General features: G+C 34.6%; 1 protein-coding gene across 11 annotated transcripts in view; it reads left to right on the plus strand.

Annotated features, from left to right (window-relative positions):
• SCAF8 (SR-related CTD associated factor 8) overlaps nucleotides 1-21,295 on the plus strand; it is a 187,847-nt gene that overhangs the window by 72,848 nt on the left and 93,704 nt on the right. For 6 of the 11 annotated variants that reach the window (XR_005062696.2, XR_005062690.2, XR_012124328.1 and 3 more), the window contains exons 17-21: nucleotides 753-886; nucleotides 2,478-2,622; nucleotides 4,363-4,431; nucleotides 6,815-7,030; nucleotides 7,787-9,251. Coding sequence is in view for 7 of the 11 variants with exons in the window: in XM_037023452.2 (XP_036879347.1) it covers nucleotides 753-886; nucleotides 2,478-2,622; nucleotides 4,363-4,431; nucleotides 6,815-7,030; nucleotides 7,787-9,237 (2,015 nt within the window). In the remaining 4 variants the exon portion in view is untranslated. Of the gene's footprint in view, nucleotides 1-752; nucleotides 887-2,477; nucleotides 2,623-4,362; nucleotides 4,432-6,814; nucleotides 7,031-7,786; nucleotides 9,906-21,295 lie in introns of those variants that run through there. The other 5 variants (XM_037023484.2, XM_073219802.1, XM_073219799.1 and 2 more) reach the window with 1 other exon arrangement.

Genomic DNA, 21,295 nt, shown 5'->3' on the forward strand with positions numbered 1-21,295 from the left:
GTATTTCAATGTTGGTAAGTTCTAAGAAGAAAACACAGGGAAAGTAGGGACAGGCAGTATGGGTGTGGAGCTATTGCAGTTTTAAGTGGCTGAAGAAGGGCTAATAGGTTGATGTTTGAAGGGGTGAGATGTGCAAGTGTTTGGGGCAAGAGCATTCCATGCAGAGGGAACAGCAAGTTGAAGAAACTATTCAGAAATGAGACAGTGTAGTTTGAGCAAAGATAGTAAGGAGTAAATAGATCAAGTCGGAGAGCTACAGAGGTGATGTTAAGTAAAGTCCTACTAGTCTTTGTAATGACTTTGATCTTTACCCTGAAGGAGGTGGAGAACCATTGGAAGAACCATTAGAGCTCTTTTGTTCTATTTTTGTAGCTGTATTTTCAGGAAGACTTTCTGTTTTGGATCAATACTTGTTGGTGTCTCCTTGTACCTTGTGACAAAATACAGGATATGGTCGGTTCCTCATTTATCAGGCAACCTTTGGGATATATATCAGTTGTATCTCTTCTGAAGTCTTTTCTCTAAATATTTTAGTGTCTTTCATTTGTGTCATATGTCATGCTGCTTTGGACTGCTTAACATCCTAATCAGATTTATATGGGAAAAACCTAGTTTTGGACACAAAGATATGCCAAGGTAGATGAAGGACTTAGATGTGAAATATATGTACACATAGAAATAAATGTACACTTACAAATAAAATGAAAAGTTGCACCTATCCAGAGGAAATCAATTTCAAATATCTTGTTTAGAGTGGGAAACTGTGAAAAGCTCAGAACCTGTTAAAGAGACGGTCCAGACAACTCAGAGCCCAACTCCAGTTGAAAAGGAGACAGTGGTCACAACCCAGGCAGAGGTTTTCCCTCCACCTGTTGCTATGTTACAGGTTAGTGCTGGGTGTTTTTGGTATTGTTCAATGTGTTGTTTTACATTTCTGTTTTTACTTGTATATTTAGTTTATAAAGCTTAGAGGAAATTGTCCAAAATAGAACACATGAGTTGTCATTTTTTTGAGAAAAAAAAAAAATTTTTTTTTTAAGAAGTGGTATCATTCATATTTAAATGTTTGCTTAACAAATATTTTTTGATTGCCTGCTCTTTGGCATTCACTGCTTTTACGCAACTGGGATACATCAGTGAAAAAAAACCAACAACAAATCTATGTCCTTCTGGAGCTTTTGTTTTCAATAGGAGACAGAAATTATAAAATGAGTAGGTTTTTGAGATACTATGGAAGGAGAAAAGGCAAATGAGGATCAGGAGTGCCTGGGTAGGTGCTGACAATTTTAAATAACATGCTCAGGGAAGACTTAATTGAGAATGCAACATTTGAGCAACAGTGGAAAGTTGCTGAGGGAAATAACCACGTAGCTCTTGCAGGAAGAGCATTCCAGGCAGAGGGAACAACCACTGCAGAGGCCTTGGGCCAGCAGCTAGCAAGGTGTGTTCCCAGAAGAGCAAGTGGGCTGGAGCAAGTGAGTGACAGGCAGCTTAGTGGAGGGGATACTCTAGAAGGCTTTTGGTTTTTCCTGAGAGATGGGGAGCCACGGGGGGATTTTGAAGAGAGGAGTGACTTAATCTGGCTTAGGGTGTTAGAGGATTGCATTGGTTACTGTTTTGAGAATAGACTAGTGGGCACTGATAAAAACAGACCCGTTAAGACACAGTTGCAGCCATCCATGTGAGAGATGATGGTGGCTCACACTAGACTGATAGCAGTGGAAGGAACGAGAAGTGGTCAGATAGGTGTGTTTTGATGGTACATACATTTGGACTTTCTGGCATGACGAGATGTGGCTTGTGAGAAACTAGAGGCAAGATTTTTTGGTCTGAATAATAGGGAACTTGGAGTTAACATCTGTGAATGACAAACTGTGGGAAGAGTTGTTGGAAAGGACATTTGGGAGTTCAGTTTGAAGTTTGGAGTGTCTTTCAGAGAGTGAGGTTGAGATGTTGAATAGATCATTGATACATAGTGAAATTTAGGAGAGAGGCACAGCCATAGTGTAGATAAATATTTGGGAATTGTTATACCTACGATGAGTAAAAGATATTTGTGCTAGGAGTATAAAACAAATTTATGAGAAATTCAAGCCATTGTAAAACTGTATTGACATGCTTCTTAATGAAGGGTTGGTTGCATGATGTAGCTAGGTAAGATGAACATTGGGATGGCAGTTTAAAACTGAGTATGATTCTCACTGTTCAAGTAGGCATCCATTACTGTACATTACTTGAATGTAAGCTAGATTTCACAATTTCCATGTATACTGTGTGTTTGAGTAATACTGCCTTGCTTTTACCCCAAATAGTTTCACTTAAAAGTATACAAAAAGGAAAATGACTAAAAACTTAATATAATGGTATTTGATATCTTACTAAAAAAGGAAATAGAAACAGTTTACCTTTAGATATTCCAAGATGTAATTAATGCGCGATACAATGATTCATGGACTTTTTATTTCTATCCACCAAAGATACCAGTAGCACCAGCTGTGCCTACAGTTAGTTTAGTACCACCAGCATTTCCTGTGTCAATGCCGGTTCCTCCTCCTGGATTCAGTCCAATCCCTCCACCTCCTTTTCTGCGAGCAAGTTTTAACCCATCACAGCCACCTCCTGGTAAGGAGTTTTCATCTTATTATTTGAACTCTCTTTAGAATATAAATTTTACTTTTTCAGGTTAAAGTGCTATAGAGCAGTGAGTTTGAAACTTTAGCCTATGTCAGGAACTTTTGGAGGGTGTGTTAAAGCAGAGTGCTGGTTCTAGCTTCCTTTTCCTTCAGTAAGACTGAGGTGAGGCAAGACGATTGTATTTCTAACAAGTTCCCAGGTGAGGCAGATTGTTGATGGAACTTATTTTAAGAAGCACTGACAGAAAGGAAATGGAATCCTTTTAAAATCATTGAAATACTCTTAAAATAATTTAAAATTCATGTTGAAGTTTTTATATCAAAGTTCTCTATAGTTCTTTACTCATTCATCAGAAAGTATGCATTCAGTTATATGGATTGTCACTCCTAAAAATCATTACATTTCATTTTGATAATAGAAATTATGATGTTATCTTAAAATACCAGTTGAATTTGTAATACTTTTTTTGACCTAATTGTTGTTAAACAAAACTTCTTTGAATCAGTGTTACAGGTAAAAGCTTAAACAACACACATCAATTAAATATAAATAATAGCTTATATAGCTTAGGGATAGAGCTTTGAACATTAGGCCATGGGAGGTTAGAAGAATGAGGGAGCTACAAGGGTCAAGTGGTATATATTGTTTTTCAAAACTATTTTTCTTTTTCTTTGAACTTCATGAGTTATTTGCATGTTATAAGAAAATTATTTGCATGTTATAAGAAAAGGAGTACTGTAATATCAGTTCTTAGCCATTGAATAGAGTTCCTAAAAACTGTTAACAAGACCAAAATAATTCATTGTCTGAGAATGGTTGTAATTTATTTGTTATGTAACACAAAATTTTAAAACTACAACTTAATATATAATTTGAAATTGATGCAGATTTTAGTAAGATTTTATATTTCATATTTTAGTAAGATTTTATATTTTAAATATTAGAAAATTACTCTTGTCAATGATTTCTATACTGATAAGAAATCACAAATGTTTTTCAGAAAATATTTTTAAATGATTATTTTAGAAAACCATACTGTGTAGGCTTTATAGACAGTCATTGTCTAGCATTTGTTGAAAATCACATATCCTTATTTTCCCTTTTTTTTTTTCAGTTGGTGTTTTCGGATTGAATTAAATTGTAGCTCTGTATTTTAAAAATGTCAGGAGCAGGTTTATAGTTTGATTATTTGATAATTAAAATAATAAAATAGCCAATGTAAAATTGAAGAGTTATTTCAGTGCTCAAAATGTAATGTAGTAACATCCAAGGTTAATGAAAATATGCTGAACTAGTTGGTAAACAACATATATATCAAAGAAATACAACAGTACGCTTTACAGAGGATGTTATTGCATATGGTGTTACCAGCAGCTGGAAATACAATGTTAGACTCCCTATGCAGTAATTGTGCTAACTTATAAATCAGGTTGCCTGGCTTGTATTAGCCTTTAATTTTATAACTTCATAGAGCTACAGGACTTAAACACATGCATCCATAAATAATATGTGCTCATAAGGGACTGAATGCTTATTAAATAAAAACAAGTATAAGGTAGTGTATATAAAAGTAATTTTTTAAATGGAAAATATATTTACAGATAGGAAGTTGTAGTAATGAAAGACTGTTTTAAGAATGTAGGATTTCATTTACAGCTGTTGAAATCTATGATTTAAAAGAAGTAATGTTTCTGATGCCATTGTATTTTTTATCTTTTTTCTGTGTAGGTTTCATGCCACCTCCAGTTCCACCTCCTGTTGTACCACCACCTACTATTCCACCAGTAGTACCAACATGTGAGTTTTCTGCTTTTAGAATTTTCTTTATTCATGGTAGTTTTAATGTGTTGGTTTTCAGTCTTGTGAATTACTGTTAATTTTTTTTATTATGAAAGATCCAAACACATGAATTTTTTTGTTAAATGATTCCTAAAAAATTTACACTATCACATGAGACTCAGTCCATCTTCAGATTTGCTGTCTCAAAAATGCCTTTTCATAATTGGTTTATTTAAGTCAGAATTCAAAGAGATTCCAAATCATATATGTGTTTTTTGTGTTGTATATTAAATGACTTAATGTAGAGCAGTCCTATCCAGTCCCTCCTTTTTTAATCCTTCATGTCTTTGTTTTTGAAGAACCATTTCACTTCTATATGCGAGATCCCAAATAATGGATTTGGATTTTTGGTTCTTTGTGGTATCACATATGTTCCTCCAACTTCTTGATTTTCCTGTATGTAGGAAGTTTTTCAGCACCAAAGGCTTTGCTTAGAATCTAATAGAACTTTTTTGGCAAGAATACTGCACTTAACAGGGTTTCCTATAGACTTGATATTACCTCACATCAAGAGTCATGCAATGCCCTCTTGTCCCACTTTTAATGATGTTAAGATGGAGTATTCAGGTAGTATAACACGGTCTTTATAAAAAAGTTTTCCTTCAGATTTTCATGATTGTTTCATCCATTTACCATTAATGCTTGTATCTACTTTTCATTAGTTGCAAAGTGGTTATCTTTCTAATTTTATAATGGCTTCCACATTTCTTAACTGGTATTTTTCTACAAAGAAAATTTTCTTATATTAACTAATAGTATTTAGTTTCCTGGAAGTACCTTTATACAGGAGAGCCAGGGTAGATGCTAAATTCCTTCCAGTAGGTACCAGTTTTCAGAGTATTGAATTAGTTTTATGGGTATTTCCAGTGATATTCAGTGACTGAAGGAGGAGAGGATTTCTTTTCCTTTCTTTGCACTTCTTTCTCCTTCATTTTCTGTAGTGTTTATGGGTTAATGGATTTTTACTTCTAAGCAGTTGCATTTACTTTTTGAAATTCAGTTTGTTTCATCTTTAAACAGGGAGAGACCTTTTGTGTTGTTTTCTCTATACTTTTGAGATGATGCATCAGTTTTGTAGACCTTTTTAGCTTTTTGACCAATATTGGCCCAAAGACTTTTATTGTAAAGGGAATGCATATGACAGAGAGCTTATCTTTTGGTAATTAATCCATTTTCCTTACACTTTTAAAGTTTTCTCCCCTTCAGTGATTTGACAGCATTAGAATCCTTCTTTTCTGTTATGTTGGTTAAATAGGAAAATAGTTTCTCTGAAAATTAGAAGTGTGCAGAAGCCATTTCTGAATTCATTTAGAGATTCATCTTTGAGTCTACCTCCCAATGATTTCTTCTTAGTTGATTTGTTTTGGAAAATCTGGGATCAATTTAGTGGAGAAAGAAAATACCCTTTTTGTTGGGTGCTCTCCTAATTGCTCACACTGTCTCCTTTAATTCCTCTAATTCCCATATGTGATTCCAGGTGGTTTCATCCCTATTTTACAGCTGTTTTATGTGCAAAGAGTTTGTCTAGGGTTACATGTGAGGGTAAAACAGTTCCTGAAATGCCCAAGTAAATGATTTAACAGTGTTGTGACATAAATTCGACTGAAAATTCTTTGATTTAGTTGTGATTTTATATTTCTTTAGTTCTGTTATTTAACATATAAAAACATATATACTTAGGGGTTTTTCTCCCCATTCTTTAAAATGTTTATATTGTGGTTTATCTACCTAATCTCCTATCTAATGAGTTTCTAACCTTGTTTGACAAATCGTAGTGAATGTAAGGACTTTAGTACATTATAATTTCAAGGGGATTAGGCACATTTTCTTTCTCATGCATATTTGTCAGTCTGCACTAATCATTTCGGTATATTTTGATATTTCATGCATTTACATCCTTGGAAAATTATGACTTTTTTTGTATTGGGATTTTCTTAAATACTAGTCCTTATTTTACTAAACTTTCTAGTGAAAGTATCTCTAAATTGTCTTTTCCTATTAATAAAAAATAAAGCTTTCTAAATGTAAGTTAACCTCTTTGTGCATGACTCATTTGTCATTTTGAGCATCAGCTGTTATATATTGTGCTAGGTAATACAGAGATGCCATTAAATGAAGCACTCCAAGTACCAGAAGTTAGTTTGCATTACAAATGAAGTAGAGGCGCCAGACGGGAATTCCTAGGTTGTGTTAAGTGAGTGGTCTTACCAAACACTTAGGAAGAGAGGATGGTCATTTAAAACTTTGGCAAGGCCAGTGGGTCATAGTTAATATTTTAACTTAGCACACGAATTGATTAGCTAATTAAATTGGAAAAACCTTTTGTACCTTTTTTAAACAGCTTTAGTGCAGCCACCATTATCCATGACTCCAGAAACCGTGAAGGACGTTGGATTTGGTAGTCTCGTTTTACCGGGTGGTTCTGTTGCCAGCAGTCTTGCTGCTTCCACCCTGCCAGCTGGAAATGTTTTTAATCCTCCAGCTAAACAAGCAGAGCCTGAAGAAAAAGTACCTCATCTTATAGAACACCAGATTTCTGGTGAAAACACCAGATCAGGTAAAAAAAAAAAAAAAAAAAAACCCAGAAATATATAGTTAAATCATAAGCACTACTCTATTTGCTGTTTGAATCGGACATGCCACACATTTCCAACTAGTTTGGTGCACAAATCTTGAAATGTTGCAGTTTTTAAAAAGAGGTTGCTATCTCCTAAAATTTCTATTAAGAGTAAATTTGGCATTCTGTTTAGGATAGTATAGCTTTTGACACTTTCCCATTAAGTATCCTTCTTCCCCTTCTTTTTTAGGCAGTTGGGACTGTTTTTAATATGTTGTTACCAAATATGTATACTTAACAGAAAGATAGAAAGTAGGTCCTAGGTATAAAAAGTTACTTCTACCAGGTATTATCCAGCTTGGTTTAAAAGATAAAAACAGTGTTTGAAAGCAGCAAGTCCCTTTTTTGGGTGTGGGGGAGTGGGGGCAGCACTGTTAATACATTAAGAATTATTGTTGTTAGAAAAGACTTTTGTTAAAGGTGGAGAATCAGTATAAAACCTGATATTTTTGTTTAACTTAAAAGCTTTTGTTTAAATATTTTAGATAATAGCCTCACTTATTGTATTAATATTTAAATTTCACTGTGCATGGTATTAATAATTTTTAGCTTTAATTTTTATTTAGTGGCTAGTGTACCTCAATTCTTGGGGGATACAAGTAGCTTCTTAACTGTAACATTAAAAACTATAAATATAGTTCCCTTTTCCTACCAGAATTATTGTTTTTAATGTTATTTCTCTTCTTTCCATTTTAGTGATTCCAAATGACATTTCAAGTACTGCAATTTTAGGAGGACAACCGCCAAATGTGACAAGCAATTCTGGAATTCTGGGTGTCCCAAGACCAAATGTATCAAGTAATTCTGAAATTCTTGGAGTCCGGCCTTCTAATGTTTCCAGTAGTTCTGGAATTATTGGAGCCCAGCCACCAAATATTCTAAATAACTCTGGTATTTTGGGAATACAGCCACCAAGTGTTTCGAGTAGTTCTGGACTTCTGGGAGTGCTACCCCCAAATATCCCTAACAATTCTGGACTTATTGGAGTACAGCCACCAAGTATTCCAAATACTTCTGGACTTTTGGGAACACAGCCACCAGCTGGGCCTCAAAACTTACCCCCTTTAAATCTCTCTAGTCAGAGGATGCCTCCAATCCCAATGCTGGATATTCGTCCAGGACTGATACCACAGACACCTGGACCAAGATTCCCTTTAATACAGCCTGGAATTCCACCCCAACGGGGAATCCCTCCCCCATCAGTACTTGATGCAGCTCTTCATCCACCACCTCGTGGTCCTTTTCCTCCAGGAGATATTTTTTGTCAACCAGAAAGACCTTTTCTAGTTCCTGGAAGACAAAGTGTAGACAATGTTACTAATCCAGAAAAAAGGATACCGCTTGGGAATGATAGCATTCAACAGGAAGGAGATAGAGATTACCGGTTTCCTCCCATAGAAACCAGGGAAAGCATTGGTAGACCTCCCCCAGTGGATGTCAGGGATGTGGTTGGACGACCTGTAGATCCAAGAGAAGGTCCTGGAAGGCCTCCGTTAGATGGTAGGGATCATTTTGGAAGACCACCTATAGATATTAGAGAGAATCTTGTGAGGCCAGGTATAGATCATCTTGGTCGGAGAGACCACTTTGGCTTTAATCCAGAGAAGCCCTGGGGACATAGAGATTTTGATGAGAGAGAGCATCGGGTTCTACCTGTTTATGGTGGTCCAAAAGGCTTACATGAAGAAAGAGGTAGATTCCGGTCTGGAAACTATCGATTTGATCCTAGAAGTGGTCCTTGGAACAGAGGATTTGGACAAGAAGTTCACAGAGATTTTGATGACCGCAGAAGACCCTGGGAGAGGCAAAGGGACAGGGATGACAGAGATTTTGATTTCTGCAGAGAAATGAATGGAAATCGTCTTGGACGAGATAGAATGCAAAACACCTGGGTCGCCCCCCCTCATGCTCGGGTTTTTGATTTTTTTGAAGGGACCACTTCTCAGCGAAAAGGTGATAATGTGCCTCAGGTTAATGGTGAAAATACTGAGAGACATGCTCAGCCACCACCCTTACCAGTACAGAATGATCCTGAACTTTATGAAAAACTGACATCTTCAAGTGAAACAAACAAGGAGAAGAGTGACACAGTTGCTGATGTAGAAAGTGAACCAGTGGTAAAAAGCACAGAAACTGAGGGGACATAATCATCACTCAGTAGGTAAAAGATACCTTTTGTAAAGTTGTCATCTCTCTGTAATAGGTTAATGGCTGACTGGACCATAGTTGTTCACTTTGTCTGCCAGAATTAAGTTAATCTGATGTTCATGTTCACCTTTCTCTTAAAATAATTGTACAACTGACTTGTATAGACATTGTTCTTAATATGAACATGGTAGGTAAACATTTTTTTATTTTTCTGATAAAATAGAAATGTTGCCCCCAAATTCTTTTAACTTCAAGGAAATGAATAACAGCTTGTCAGAGACTTCCTATGGAAGAAAGAATTTTTTAGATACTACCATTAGGTTGGATATGGTGATAGATATATTTCAAAATAGCAAGTGGTGGTATATCTTATCCATATCTTTAGGCTGCTGCAGAATTTTAAGGTAATAGACAAAGCTGTGATATTTTATGCAAAGACTGGCTCTAGATATTTGAGGAGCACAATACAGAGATTTTAAAAAGTGATTTTGTAAAATCTACACTATGGTCTCTGTTTCTCCAAAGTAAGTGTTTGTGATTTGTTCCTCATACTGCAGTGAGTAAAAAAAACAAAAAACAAAAAAGAAAACAACATAAATATTAAAGTACGTTTCAATGTTGGGTGAATTTTGTTTTTAGATGCCAATAAAACTTACTTGTTTGATAACAGTGTTCTAGGAATTGTATTTTTTTAACCTACAAATTCTTAAAACCCTGGATCGTTAGCAGCATGTGCTTAGTTGTTGCAAAAGTTCTCTATACTCTTAATAACAATGAAGAACTGTGGTGGAAAAAACATGTACTTTGATATAAAAACTGTGCAGTCTCTAGTATGTATGTAATATCTTTGTATATTGATTGTGTAAGTCATGCATAGATTTTTCTGTTTATTTCCTGCACATACAGAGAAAAATAGGAACTTGATAAGTGAGATAATATTCTTTAAAATCAGATAGAAAATTAGAGAAATTCAGCTAATCTACATTGCTCATAGTTACAGCTCTTAGCATTTATGAAGGTAACATAAGAAATATCATATAAAGAAATACACTGGTAGTTTGGCAATTCTTTTTTATATAGCTAAGCATGATGCCAGATTGAGCATGGACCCAAATGTCATGTAAATAATTGCATTGCTTTGTTTCACACTATACTTGCTATTCTACCTAGATAGGGCTAGTACTAAAGTACTTGCTGGTCACTTGCCTGAAGTGAATTTCTTAATTGCACAAAATATATAGTGTTGTTGGTGGATTTTAAAACATTAATTTGTATACCAGGAACAAAGTGTCCATTGTGTGTTCTGTAGGCAGGCTCTGGGTAACACTGTTCAGATTAGCCTCCAAAGTAAACTGAGTAGCAGGAAAATTTGGGATTGGCTTCCTGTTTATTTATTATTTTGCTTTTAATTTTCATTTATTTGCTGTTTATTTCTCCTTTGGGTTTTACATATGTACACATACATATAAAACCATTGGTGCTTTTCATTTGCAATGAAGGCTTTCACTTGGTTCTTTGGATAGTCATTCTGTTTCCTGTGCATTTCCAACTTGCATCGTTTGCTCTTTTTACCTAAAATTCTTAAGCTACTTTTGTCAAGCCTGCCCAAAACTGATAGAGCACACCAGCCATTTAAAATTGGATTGTTTTTGCTTACTTCTATTATCTAGAGACCTCTTTGCCAAAAATATTTTCTTCTATAGATTCTGAGTAGAAATAGTACATTATGTATTTTGTTACTTGCAAAAGTGGATGAGAGTGGAAATTTGGTGTTTATTTGTAAGAATTCAGTTCAGTCTAGTAATTTGAGTTGGTTTCAGATCTTTTCCTTGGGGTAATGGGAAAACCTGTGACATGGGTACAAAGTTTTTTAATGTTCAGGAAAGGTTGTCCTTGTGTTTAAGGAAATTGTACTGACTGGGGTTTCTCTCAAACTACTTTAGTTGCATTTACCATTATTAAAATTAAGTGGCATTCACTTGGAGTAAGTAGAGATAAAAAGTGTGAGACTTTTCAGTGAGTTTTGATTCCATACTTTGTATTACTGTTAGGCCTTCATGTGCAAACTTGAAAACTAAAAACATGTACAAGTACTGCCCTAGTTTGAAGATTCTAGTGGTGAAAATTAACTGGTCTTTGTCGGTACCGTATCTAAAAACTCATCTGGGAATATGTGACACTTAACAGTAGCTGAAAAAAAATTATGTGTACTTGTTCTCACTTTCCTTATTTGAAGCAGAATACTTTAGTGAAAGAATGTTACTCATCCTCGGGCTGAATATTCAAAAACTAATATTTACATTCACCATTATTTAATGATGAAGAGGAAAAGTTAGTTTGTCTTACTTTGATAACTTTGATATAGGACCTATCACATTTTTTATGCTTTTGATCACAATGCTGTCACTAGAATGTAGCACTTAGGAATATGCAAGGAGTAACCTAACCACTTTAATAAAATAGTTGAAGTGCTGCAGGCAGTAACTACATTAGACACCAAATCACAGTGTTTTGATTTGTGATATGTTAGAAGAAGAGTAATAGGACCTTCTGTGGTATTAGTAGATTGCAATATTATACATTATTTTTAAATGTTTTTTTATGTCTAAATTTTTCATTAAACATTGGCTTCTGTTTTTATACTGTACTTTAATCATTTATATTGTAAATAGAAACATTTTACAGCAAAGTAGTTTTTATAAGTAGCATATTAAGGGTAGATGCTCCTTTGTTCTAATTTTATTTCATTGTATAGCATGGACAAATACTTAGCATTGGAAGATGAAATAGTATATATAAAATTGTTTAAACTCTGGAAATGACTTCATAAAATATTTAATTGATAAATTTGCTCATGATTTAAACTGTTACATTCCTAACAGAGAGGTTTCTTTTATCCTGATAATTTAGTTGCTTCATGAAATTTATTGGCCATTTGTCACTCATATATAAATATTATAGTTTCTGGGCTACACATTTAGGGTTATTTTGAAGGTGGGGCCAGTTTTGTTAACATTTATAAAGAAAAAGTTATTTCTTCTAATTTTAAAAGTATTGTTTATGAACAGTGAAGTTCATCAGCTCTTAAGATGTCATTGATTTTAAAAGGCACCAATCAGAAATAAAAAGTGCTTCCAATATGACATGCTGCAGTTACAAGATCCATCCCTAATTCAGGAATGTCAAAATGTAAGGTGTTTAAGGATCAAATACAGTATTCATTATTGAGCTTGATATAGATACATTCCCTTACTCATTAAGTGATTTAAAGAATATTTTGATCTTTTTCATCGTTGTATATATCTTGCCTTAGATGGGCACAACTTTAATATAAAAGAAAGTTTTAATATTCAATTAAAAATAATTTTTGTTATACCTTATGTGCCTTCAATATTACTTTTCTGGGTGCTATATTAATAAAATGTCTGAAGGCCTTCTAACTCAAAGAAAGAAAACATTAATTTTCTCTTTAACTATTTTACACAATATAAAAGAAGTCTATTTGTATTTAAAATAGGCAAAATAAGTAAATTATTATAAGTAATAATAAATACTGTAGTGAGGCAGAGAATTATAAATGTTTCCTTTAAACTGTAACTTAAGGTATAAGGTGTAGGCTCTAAAAACTTTATTTTCCACCTCTGAAGAAAAGATCACTGCACTTTTTAATGGGAGATTTAAAAACAAGGTGGTCCAGCAAAACTTTCTGGAACTAGAATTTAAAATTAATGGCCCAGTTTATTTTCTTTTGGGTGGCGTATTTTAAACAGAGGCATGCATATTGAAAGCAATTTGAAATACATTGTCTCTGTGGTTCTCAGCTAAAGAATTAATAACAATCACCTGAAGAGATACATGTTTACATACACACACCCGTACCCCTTCTAGATAGGTGTATATATATATGTATACTTTTTAAAACTCACCAACCTCCACTTTAGATGTATTAAGATATGTATTTAGTATACCATACACTTGGGATTTTTGTTTTTTAAGAAGTAAAATACTTTAGTGATTCAGAATTATTTTTAGTGTTTCAACAAATATGTACTTAATTGTAACAATTGGAGGATAAAGTCGATTATCACAGATGTTTTATACTCAAGGATTAATCCAAAAATGAATTATTCTAGCGATAAAGGGATGGAAGGAAGCATATGAGATGGTTTATAGGAAATATTTTTGATTCAAGTGAAAACTATTAAATGATAACCAAGGAATAATCTACTTGGTATCATGAAATTAAATGTTTTCAGTTATAGAAAGCCCCTTTGGGACAAAATTTCAAGCATTAAATCTATCAGGGACTAGAAATTATGTTCTTAGGACTACTTAGATGTGGATTGTACATCAAAAACTAATACAACCCAGTGGTTTATTTGGGCATGAATTTTGCTCAAACGCTGTTCTTCCCTCTACTTAATTCTCTCCTCTTTCCAGAGGCTCTTTTTGTCCTCTGTGTGCACTTAAGAGTTACGCTACCTTGTTCTAGTCAAGATACAAAGCCAATATTCTAAGTAAAATATATAGTATATCAAGGGGTAGAATTGTGTTAATGGGCTATCTTTATATGAGAAATGTTAGATGGTTTGGATAGGATGACCTGTAGTGAAGGGAAGCTAAGACAGTGCTTATGCATAGAGCTCAGTAGATAGTAGAGAGTGAACTTGGAGCTTGTGAGTTGGAGCCCTTCGTTGAACGAGCATTAGATGAGTTGGATGAGCATGTCACACTCATGTGACAGTGGCAGATGTGTGGCGTTTGGTTGATCTGTGTTGTTCGGCATTCCTACCACTGCCACCACCACCACCGCCTGCCATGGACAGCTATCTCACTGTTCTGTGGTGTTCTCTTGTTCTGCCTTTCCCATGTTTTTCTAATCTTTCTAATCATAACACTCATGCTTCCTTTTTTACCCATTATTTCAGGCAAGGACTAGGAATTCGATTTGTCTGTGTTGAAAGCAGTTTGCTGCCCTTTGGCTTAGTGATTTCTAAGGTCATTTTCAGCATTTAAGTACCTTGAGTTTATGAAATAAGTTTTCCGTAAGAGACCAGTTGAGGAAGGAACTGAGGGAAACACTAACAGTATTAGAATGCTGTGTAAGAGAGCACAGATTTCATTGCCTTTGGGTTTTCAGAACTAACATTTGGTAGATGTATGTCTTGGGACGAATTAATGCACCTGTAAGCATCATTTCTTAATAGTTAATCTGCAGGGTCACTTTTTAAAGTTATTATTGAATATAATCTTGGCTAATATTTAATGGACACGTACTATATGACAAGAACTGGGGTAATTTTATTACCTGCATATTATCCTCATGACACTCCTGAGGTAGTTACTATTTTAATATTTATTTTGCTAAAGAGAAACCTAAGTCACAGATTTAAGTAATTTCCCAGGGTCTTGCAACTTGTAAATATTTGAGCAAAGATCGAAACCCAGATCTATCAGATTCAGAAATTTGTACCACATAATAGAATGCCAGACAAACATGGCAGAGGCTCTCCAGTTATTAGTTCCTCTTGTCTTCAGAAAAGACAGATTTGTGCAGAAAAATGTAAATTTGAGCAGCTTGACCTGGCTTACCGGGTAAGGCTGCAATTAAACACTCAACTTGGGTTTTTATTGTGTTTTATTTTATGGGGCTATCTTATTTTCCTATTGCTAAATAAGCACTTCAGCTTCATTTTCTTGGATTCTATTTTCTGGATTTTGTTTATTCTTAAGATTATGCCTTGGCATAGTACTGTTAACTTTTATTTATAACTTTGTATTTTGGAGGCAGGATTGTGTTGCATTGATATTAAATAATATCTTTTTGAAAACATGTCTCTCCACAGAAAATTGCAAATCTTTTTTATTCTTTAAGGTGTTTTAATATATGTAAGACAGAGTGAGCAATTGCTTGCAGTTTGTATTTTAGGCTAATGGCTTTGGCAGCTCCTTTCTAAAATTTGACATTCACACCCTGTATGTATAGCCAAAATTTAGAATTTTCCATTGTGTATAAAATTCCTATGAGGATTAGTCTGTCCTTTAATGAAATAGGTAAAATTATTCAAGTGGTCAATGAAAACTAACACTGATGTAGTCTTCACTTGAATTCAAGCAGTTTGAAAGCTAGTTATTGTCATAGCAGTGGATAATTTGCAGTTACTTTACTTTATTAGAGTATATAACCTGATTCTAGGTTTTCTTTCAAGTCTTCTAACTTTAGATTCATATAAGGCTTATTAATCCACAGCATGTCATAGTGCTGGCATTGATCACCCTTCCTGGAGACTTCAGACAGATGACTCTAAACATTGTGGCCATTTTACTAATCCACATATCAGGCACATGCATATTATATTTGGGAGTTGTACTACTATTTCTACTAATTTTGCCAAAGGTAATTATTTTGCTTATGTTGTGATTATTACGTGAAATAAAAAAGTTTTGCATTTGAACAATCACTTTTTAATAATGGGAGTTTTGTGTTTATTACTGAACTTGGGTCAGTTTATACATTAGTAAGAATATTAATAAAATCAGACTTGTATTAAAATAACCTTTGAAAGTATAAAGGATAACCGTTCTTTAAGAATTAATCTTTCCTTCTGTGGTAATTGAAGTTACTTTGAGCCTTATGTATAGGAGAGGGTAGCATTTGCCATTTCAGAAGATTCTGAAAACATCACAATCTTATATCCCTGTGGTCATACCCAGGGTAAGGATTTAGACATTTCTAAGTATTAAAATTACCAGCCCTTCATTTAGGACAGTGTTCTGTTTTGTTTTTTTTTTAAGATAAATTGTATTTTTTTTCCCTTTTTAAAAATTTTTTATTAAGCTATCATTGATATACATACACTCTTATGAAGGTTTCATAAGAAAAACAATGTGGTTATTACATTCACCCTTATTATCAAGTCCCTCCCCATACCCCATTGCAGTCATTGTCCATCAGTATAGTAAGATGCCGTAGAGTCCCTATTTGTCTTCTCTGAGCTACACTAGGACAGTGTTTTTTATAAAATTTATTTAATATTTTAACTGCTGCCCTCCATTTTCATCACAGTAATTTCTTATTGTTAGCCAAATAGTCTGTGACCATAGGTTAAAATGCATTCTCATTATAGAGAAAGAAGGATTTGGGAATGGAGAGACTTAACATTTTTAACCTCTGTGTTGTGGACATTTTACATAATTTATCTTCAGAGATACACTGATAGGATTTGTTACCTCTTTACAAATAAAGTATCAAACTCAAGTCCATGATCATGCTGATTTTGATTTGCATATGTGTTTGAACCTAGGCTTTGCTGATTTCAAAGCTATGCTTTACTTTAAAAGATGCTCTTTTGGGAAGGTATATTTTAATATATGGTCTGGATAATTAGTTTCCTAGAGCTGCTGTAACAGACCAAAAATTGGGTGGCTTAGAACAACAGGAATTTATTCTCACAGTTCCAGAACTGCAAGTCTGAAATCAAGGGCCACAGTCCCTGAAGGCTGTAGAAGAGAATCCTTTCTTGCCTTGTCCATGCTCCTGGCAGCTCTCAGCAGTCCTTGGTGTCCTTGGCTTGTAGATGCCTCACTCCAGTCTCTGCCTCTCCTGTCATTTGATCATGTGTCTTCACACCATCTTCCTTCGCTGTCTGTGTCTAAGTAATATGACTATCATTTTCCCATTTCAGAGGTTTATTAGAAATAGATGTTTTATATACCAAGTAAATTACCAGTTTATCAGTATTTTTATTTAGTATTATAACCTTAATATATTTATCCATTTTTTTTCATTGAATTAGCCCCCCAAGTTTTTATATGATCGAATAAAAAAATAGCTTGTGTACCTGACTGGGATCCTAGTTAAATGAGTATAGATCTTTACTATGTATCTTAGCAAGGGCTCTTACAATTTTTTTAATTTTTAATTTGAAGAGCACTAATTGTAAATAATGGCTAACAGAGACTTTTGAGACTTGCAAATCAGCATTGTATATTATTTGCAAATAATTAAGGGAGTATTTATGCAGATTTGAATATTCAACCCCAAATTGGAGGGTTGGGGAGGGAATGGAGTTGTGTGTGGTTCTTGGAGCTTTGTTGGTCTTCTAAAAGCTTTCTACATCCAAAGCTTCAACTCTTCAAGCTGTGTGTGTGTTTCTAGTTCTCAGTACCATTCTTTAAAGCCAGCTGTCTGCTTCATTAGTCCAGCGCAAGCATCCTGCTCGCCCAAGTGGCTTTCCTGTCACTGAGACATGTCTGTGATCTAATTTCAGGAAGAACAATTACAAAGCTTCCTTCCTTTTGTTAATTGTCTAAATATGTCCAGTCAATAACAATTTAGTGGTTGAAAAAAGTAATAACTGATTTTATTCAATGAAGTAGGAACTTGAGTTTTAAGAGTACGTTTTTTTCCATGAACTCGAAAAAGACTGACTCATCTTAAATGAAGGAAAAATAAGATACACTTTTTCCATGAATATATTCATGCTAAAAAAATGTTAATCACTGAAATAAACTTAACTACTTCCTTAAATTGTGTCTGACTCAATCCAGTGTATGGGAAACTACATTTAGGAAAATTACTAAAAATTTTTATTACATCTCCATATATGATACAGAATTTGAAAAGCATCTAGTTAGAGCCATTTTATCCCAAAATAAGTCTGTCAAAATTTGAGGTCTCAAGAAGAGAGAATTTGTTGGGGAGAAAAGTAAAATTACTTAATTTAACTACTACTGAGTCTGGAATCTAGTCACAGCAAACAGCTGACGAAATCATAGTAGGGAACTTGGTTCCATTGGAAATCACAAAATGCCATACAAAATACAGTTATTTGTACTTTCAAATATAAAGCAATAATTTAATTTCTTACCAGAGTTTTAAAAAAATTGAGACACTTCAGGGGATAATGTAAATTTGTTACCTCAAAAGAAAGCTAAATTTGGATTGGGGCAATCCTTTAAACTGATAGCTCCAGTCTTTGTTGGCCACATTGGTTATTTAAGATTTATTTGTTGAACTAAAATTATAGATGTTTGACTTTAAGTGGAGAGAACTAAGCAAACATTGTACCTGCCCTCAAGTTCACAATACCAAGCCTTTGTTTTAAGTTAAGCTGCATGTTTAAAGTTTTCTTCATAGTATGACTTTTATACTCTAGGTACTCTAGGCAAGTAAGAGGAGTAGTCCACACATCAGAGCAGACTAAGGTTGATACCCAAATTAGTATTAGTTTTCAAAGCACCAAAAAAGGGCCCCTCTTCCTACCTCTCAAAGCAGTTCCATTTAACTTACAGTAAATGTAGGGAATATGGAAATGTTCATGGATGAAGTAAAAATTTGATGTGAAGATTCATTTGGGAAATGGGGAGAAACAAGCCTCTCTGGCTATGTGTTCTTTCTAGCCAGCCAAGGGTTGTATACAAGGGTAAGGCCTCGATTATTTTCTAAACTACTAAGCATCAAATGGAAATGATTTTAGGCAGATACAGGAATAGCAAACTGGATCTTGAAAAGAGTCATGTATTTGAGGTTGGGAGAACTGAGTGAGGCTGACACTTTGTGATTAGTCAGTAAGCCCTTCCAGATGTGATTGCCTCAGTTTTTCCAAAAGGATACTTTGTTACTTTTCCCTTTGTTCATAGCCATTCAGACAACTCCCCATTTCTTCTTGTAGCTGGTGGCTGGTGGTCTGGTGGGAAGAGAAAGTGATTACAGAGCACAAAAAGTGATTACACCTTTTGTTGGGTTTGTAGTCTGATATATACTCAGGAACCTTAAACAGCACATTTTCTGGCTGGGAGTAGGTGAGCCAGGTTTGAGTTTTCACGGTAAATATTTTTTGCTACTCACTGAGTAGTCAGGCTTCACTTTTGTTTCTTTACTGAATGTTTACATTTTTAGTTTTGACATTTCAAATAGTTTCTAATAATCTAATGTCATTTGTAATTAAAAATACAGATGTGTATGTATATGTGCTCACATATATACATACAAGTGTACCTGCGTGTTGTATCAGATACCTTCTTAGTGAACTTTCAAAAGCATCGTGCAATTTGATCTCTTTATGATGGTACTTGACTATTCTCCCAGGAATCAGGACAAAACAAGCATCTTTCCTTGCTCTGTGTTGAGTCTCATATCTGCTTAACAAACTAACTTCTTAGGAATTAGATCTTAAAAACCTGATATTTTCTCATCAGGGTTAACCCATTCTTTATTAGAAAAAGACTCCTTTAAATGCTCCAATAATCAGAAGTTAATACTAAATGTATACTCAGTATTCTTAGAGGATAAGAGTAAGCCATAGAGCCACGTGTAATTTTTAAAGTAGTAATATTTCTGATAGCTGCCTAAAAAGAAAAATACCTGCTTTAAATCCTTTTTGAGTCATTGATTCATCTTCTGATTTATTGTAGCCAAGCAGTATTCCTTAAAATGACTGTCCAGTGCTCTTAATAGCATCAGTACTATGGTTCACTTTGTGGATTTGCTTTGGCTTCTTTCTTTGGACCAGCTGGGTCCAAAGCTGCCAAGTCAGTTGAGGCTGAACCAGATTTAAGACAGAAGGAGATGTGAGATGGGTGACAGTGAAGTGATGTAGTCGTGGGGATGCCCCTTGATAGCCTTTTTTATATATTCAGTATTCAAGAAGAAGAAACCTGTTTTTCCTGTCAGTGACTTTTTTTCTTTTAAAAGCTATTGTATAGGTGTACTCTTGGATGTTGTAATTCTGAACTCCCTTTTACTAAACCGATAAATTCAAAGTGAAGTACTTTATTTCATTACTAATGTGCATAGGATTGATTCATAGGAATCGAAAGTATGTTTGACTCATCGGATATCAGGAGTACATATTTGAAATGCCAACCAGTAGACTTCTTGGGATGATGATAAAAAACAAACAACCCAGACATTTATCTGGTTTTGGAATTTAGCCCAGGAAAGAAAACCTCTTGGATTCTGTTCAGACAGCCTGATGTACACATCTTTGGGGCCCTCTTTCATATTACAACTTAGCCCAGTAAATGAGAATAAATTATATTCTCATTGCCTCTGTGCCACCATGATTGCTCCTCCACCCTTCTGCTCTCTAAGCATAATAGAATCTGAAATTTACTGAAACAACAAAATGCTACAGAACCAGGCCTTGCTTCCGGCTTTTCCATAGCCTTCTGATCTTACAGCTTTCATCTGTAATTAAAAAGCTTTGAAGCCCCAGGAGAGGGACCGTCATGTTTCAGGGTGCCCTTTTAACTGTAACTCTCTTAATAGACCCCTGAGACTGGGGAGAGTTAGATTGTAATAGCCTCAGTAATGGGATTTGTTACCTTCTTGTGCTGTAGTACTGTAGCTTGTATCTAGAGCAAGGTTAAAGATGTGGAAGATGATCAACATTTCCCTCCCCGATGAGATGCATACACTTTTCCCCCACAACTGTGACAGATGCCATTAATCTAGTCCAGACTCTTTCCTGCTGAGCTTCAGATTTTCCACAGATGTTCCGGGCAGCCACCGCTAGTCCTAGTTGTTAGCATTAGATCTGAAACTTTTTCACTCTGGTCCTGAAGCATCTTTTTACCACTCAAAATTGTATGCCTTCTATTTAATAGTTTTTAACAATTTTTAATAGTTCCAGTGTTCTCTCAGTTTGCAGTGTACAGTTTTTTAGTGCACAGGGTGATGTTGCATAATTTATAACTATGGGTAAGTTTCTGTCATTGCCTTCACTTCTTGAGGTGCAGTCACATCTTGTATAAATTAATGAGTTAAGTGTTCTGAATTCTTTCATATATTTTTAAACAAAAATAGCAATGTAGATAAAATTATTAGTTCTTAGTTTTATAGATGTCAAAATGCCCTAATTATATTTTGGCCCTATTTTCAGCTTTTTATAGGGAAAGGAATCCTTAATGAGGATGTTAAGTGGAGTAATTGTATCTTGCCATTTGTTTTAGATTGACTTTAACCTTGTCAATAAAATTGTTTTAAGTCAGTATTAGAAACATGCTAAGACATGACCTTTGAACCCAGTTAATTTTTGTTTCAGCTATTAAAAT

This window comes from Manis javanica, chromosome 13, assembly GCF_040802235.1.
Source record: "Manis javanica isolate MJ-LG chromosome 13, MJ_LKY, whole genome shotgun sequence".
In the NCBI taxonomy this organism is placed as follows: Eukaryota; Metazoa; Chordata; class Mammalia; order Pholidota; family Manidae; genus Manis; species Manis javanica.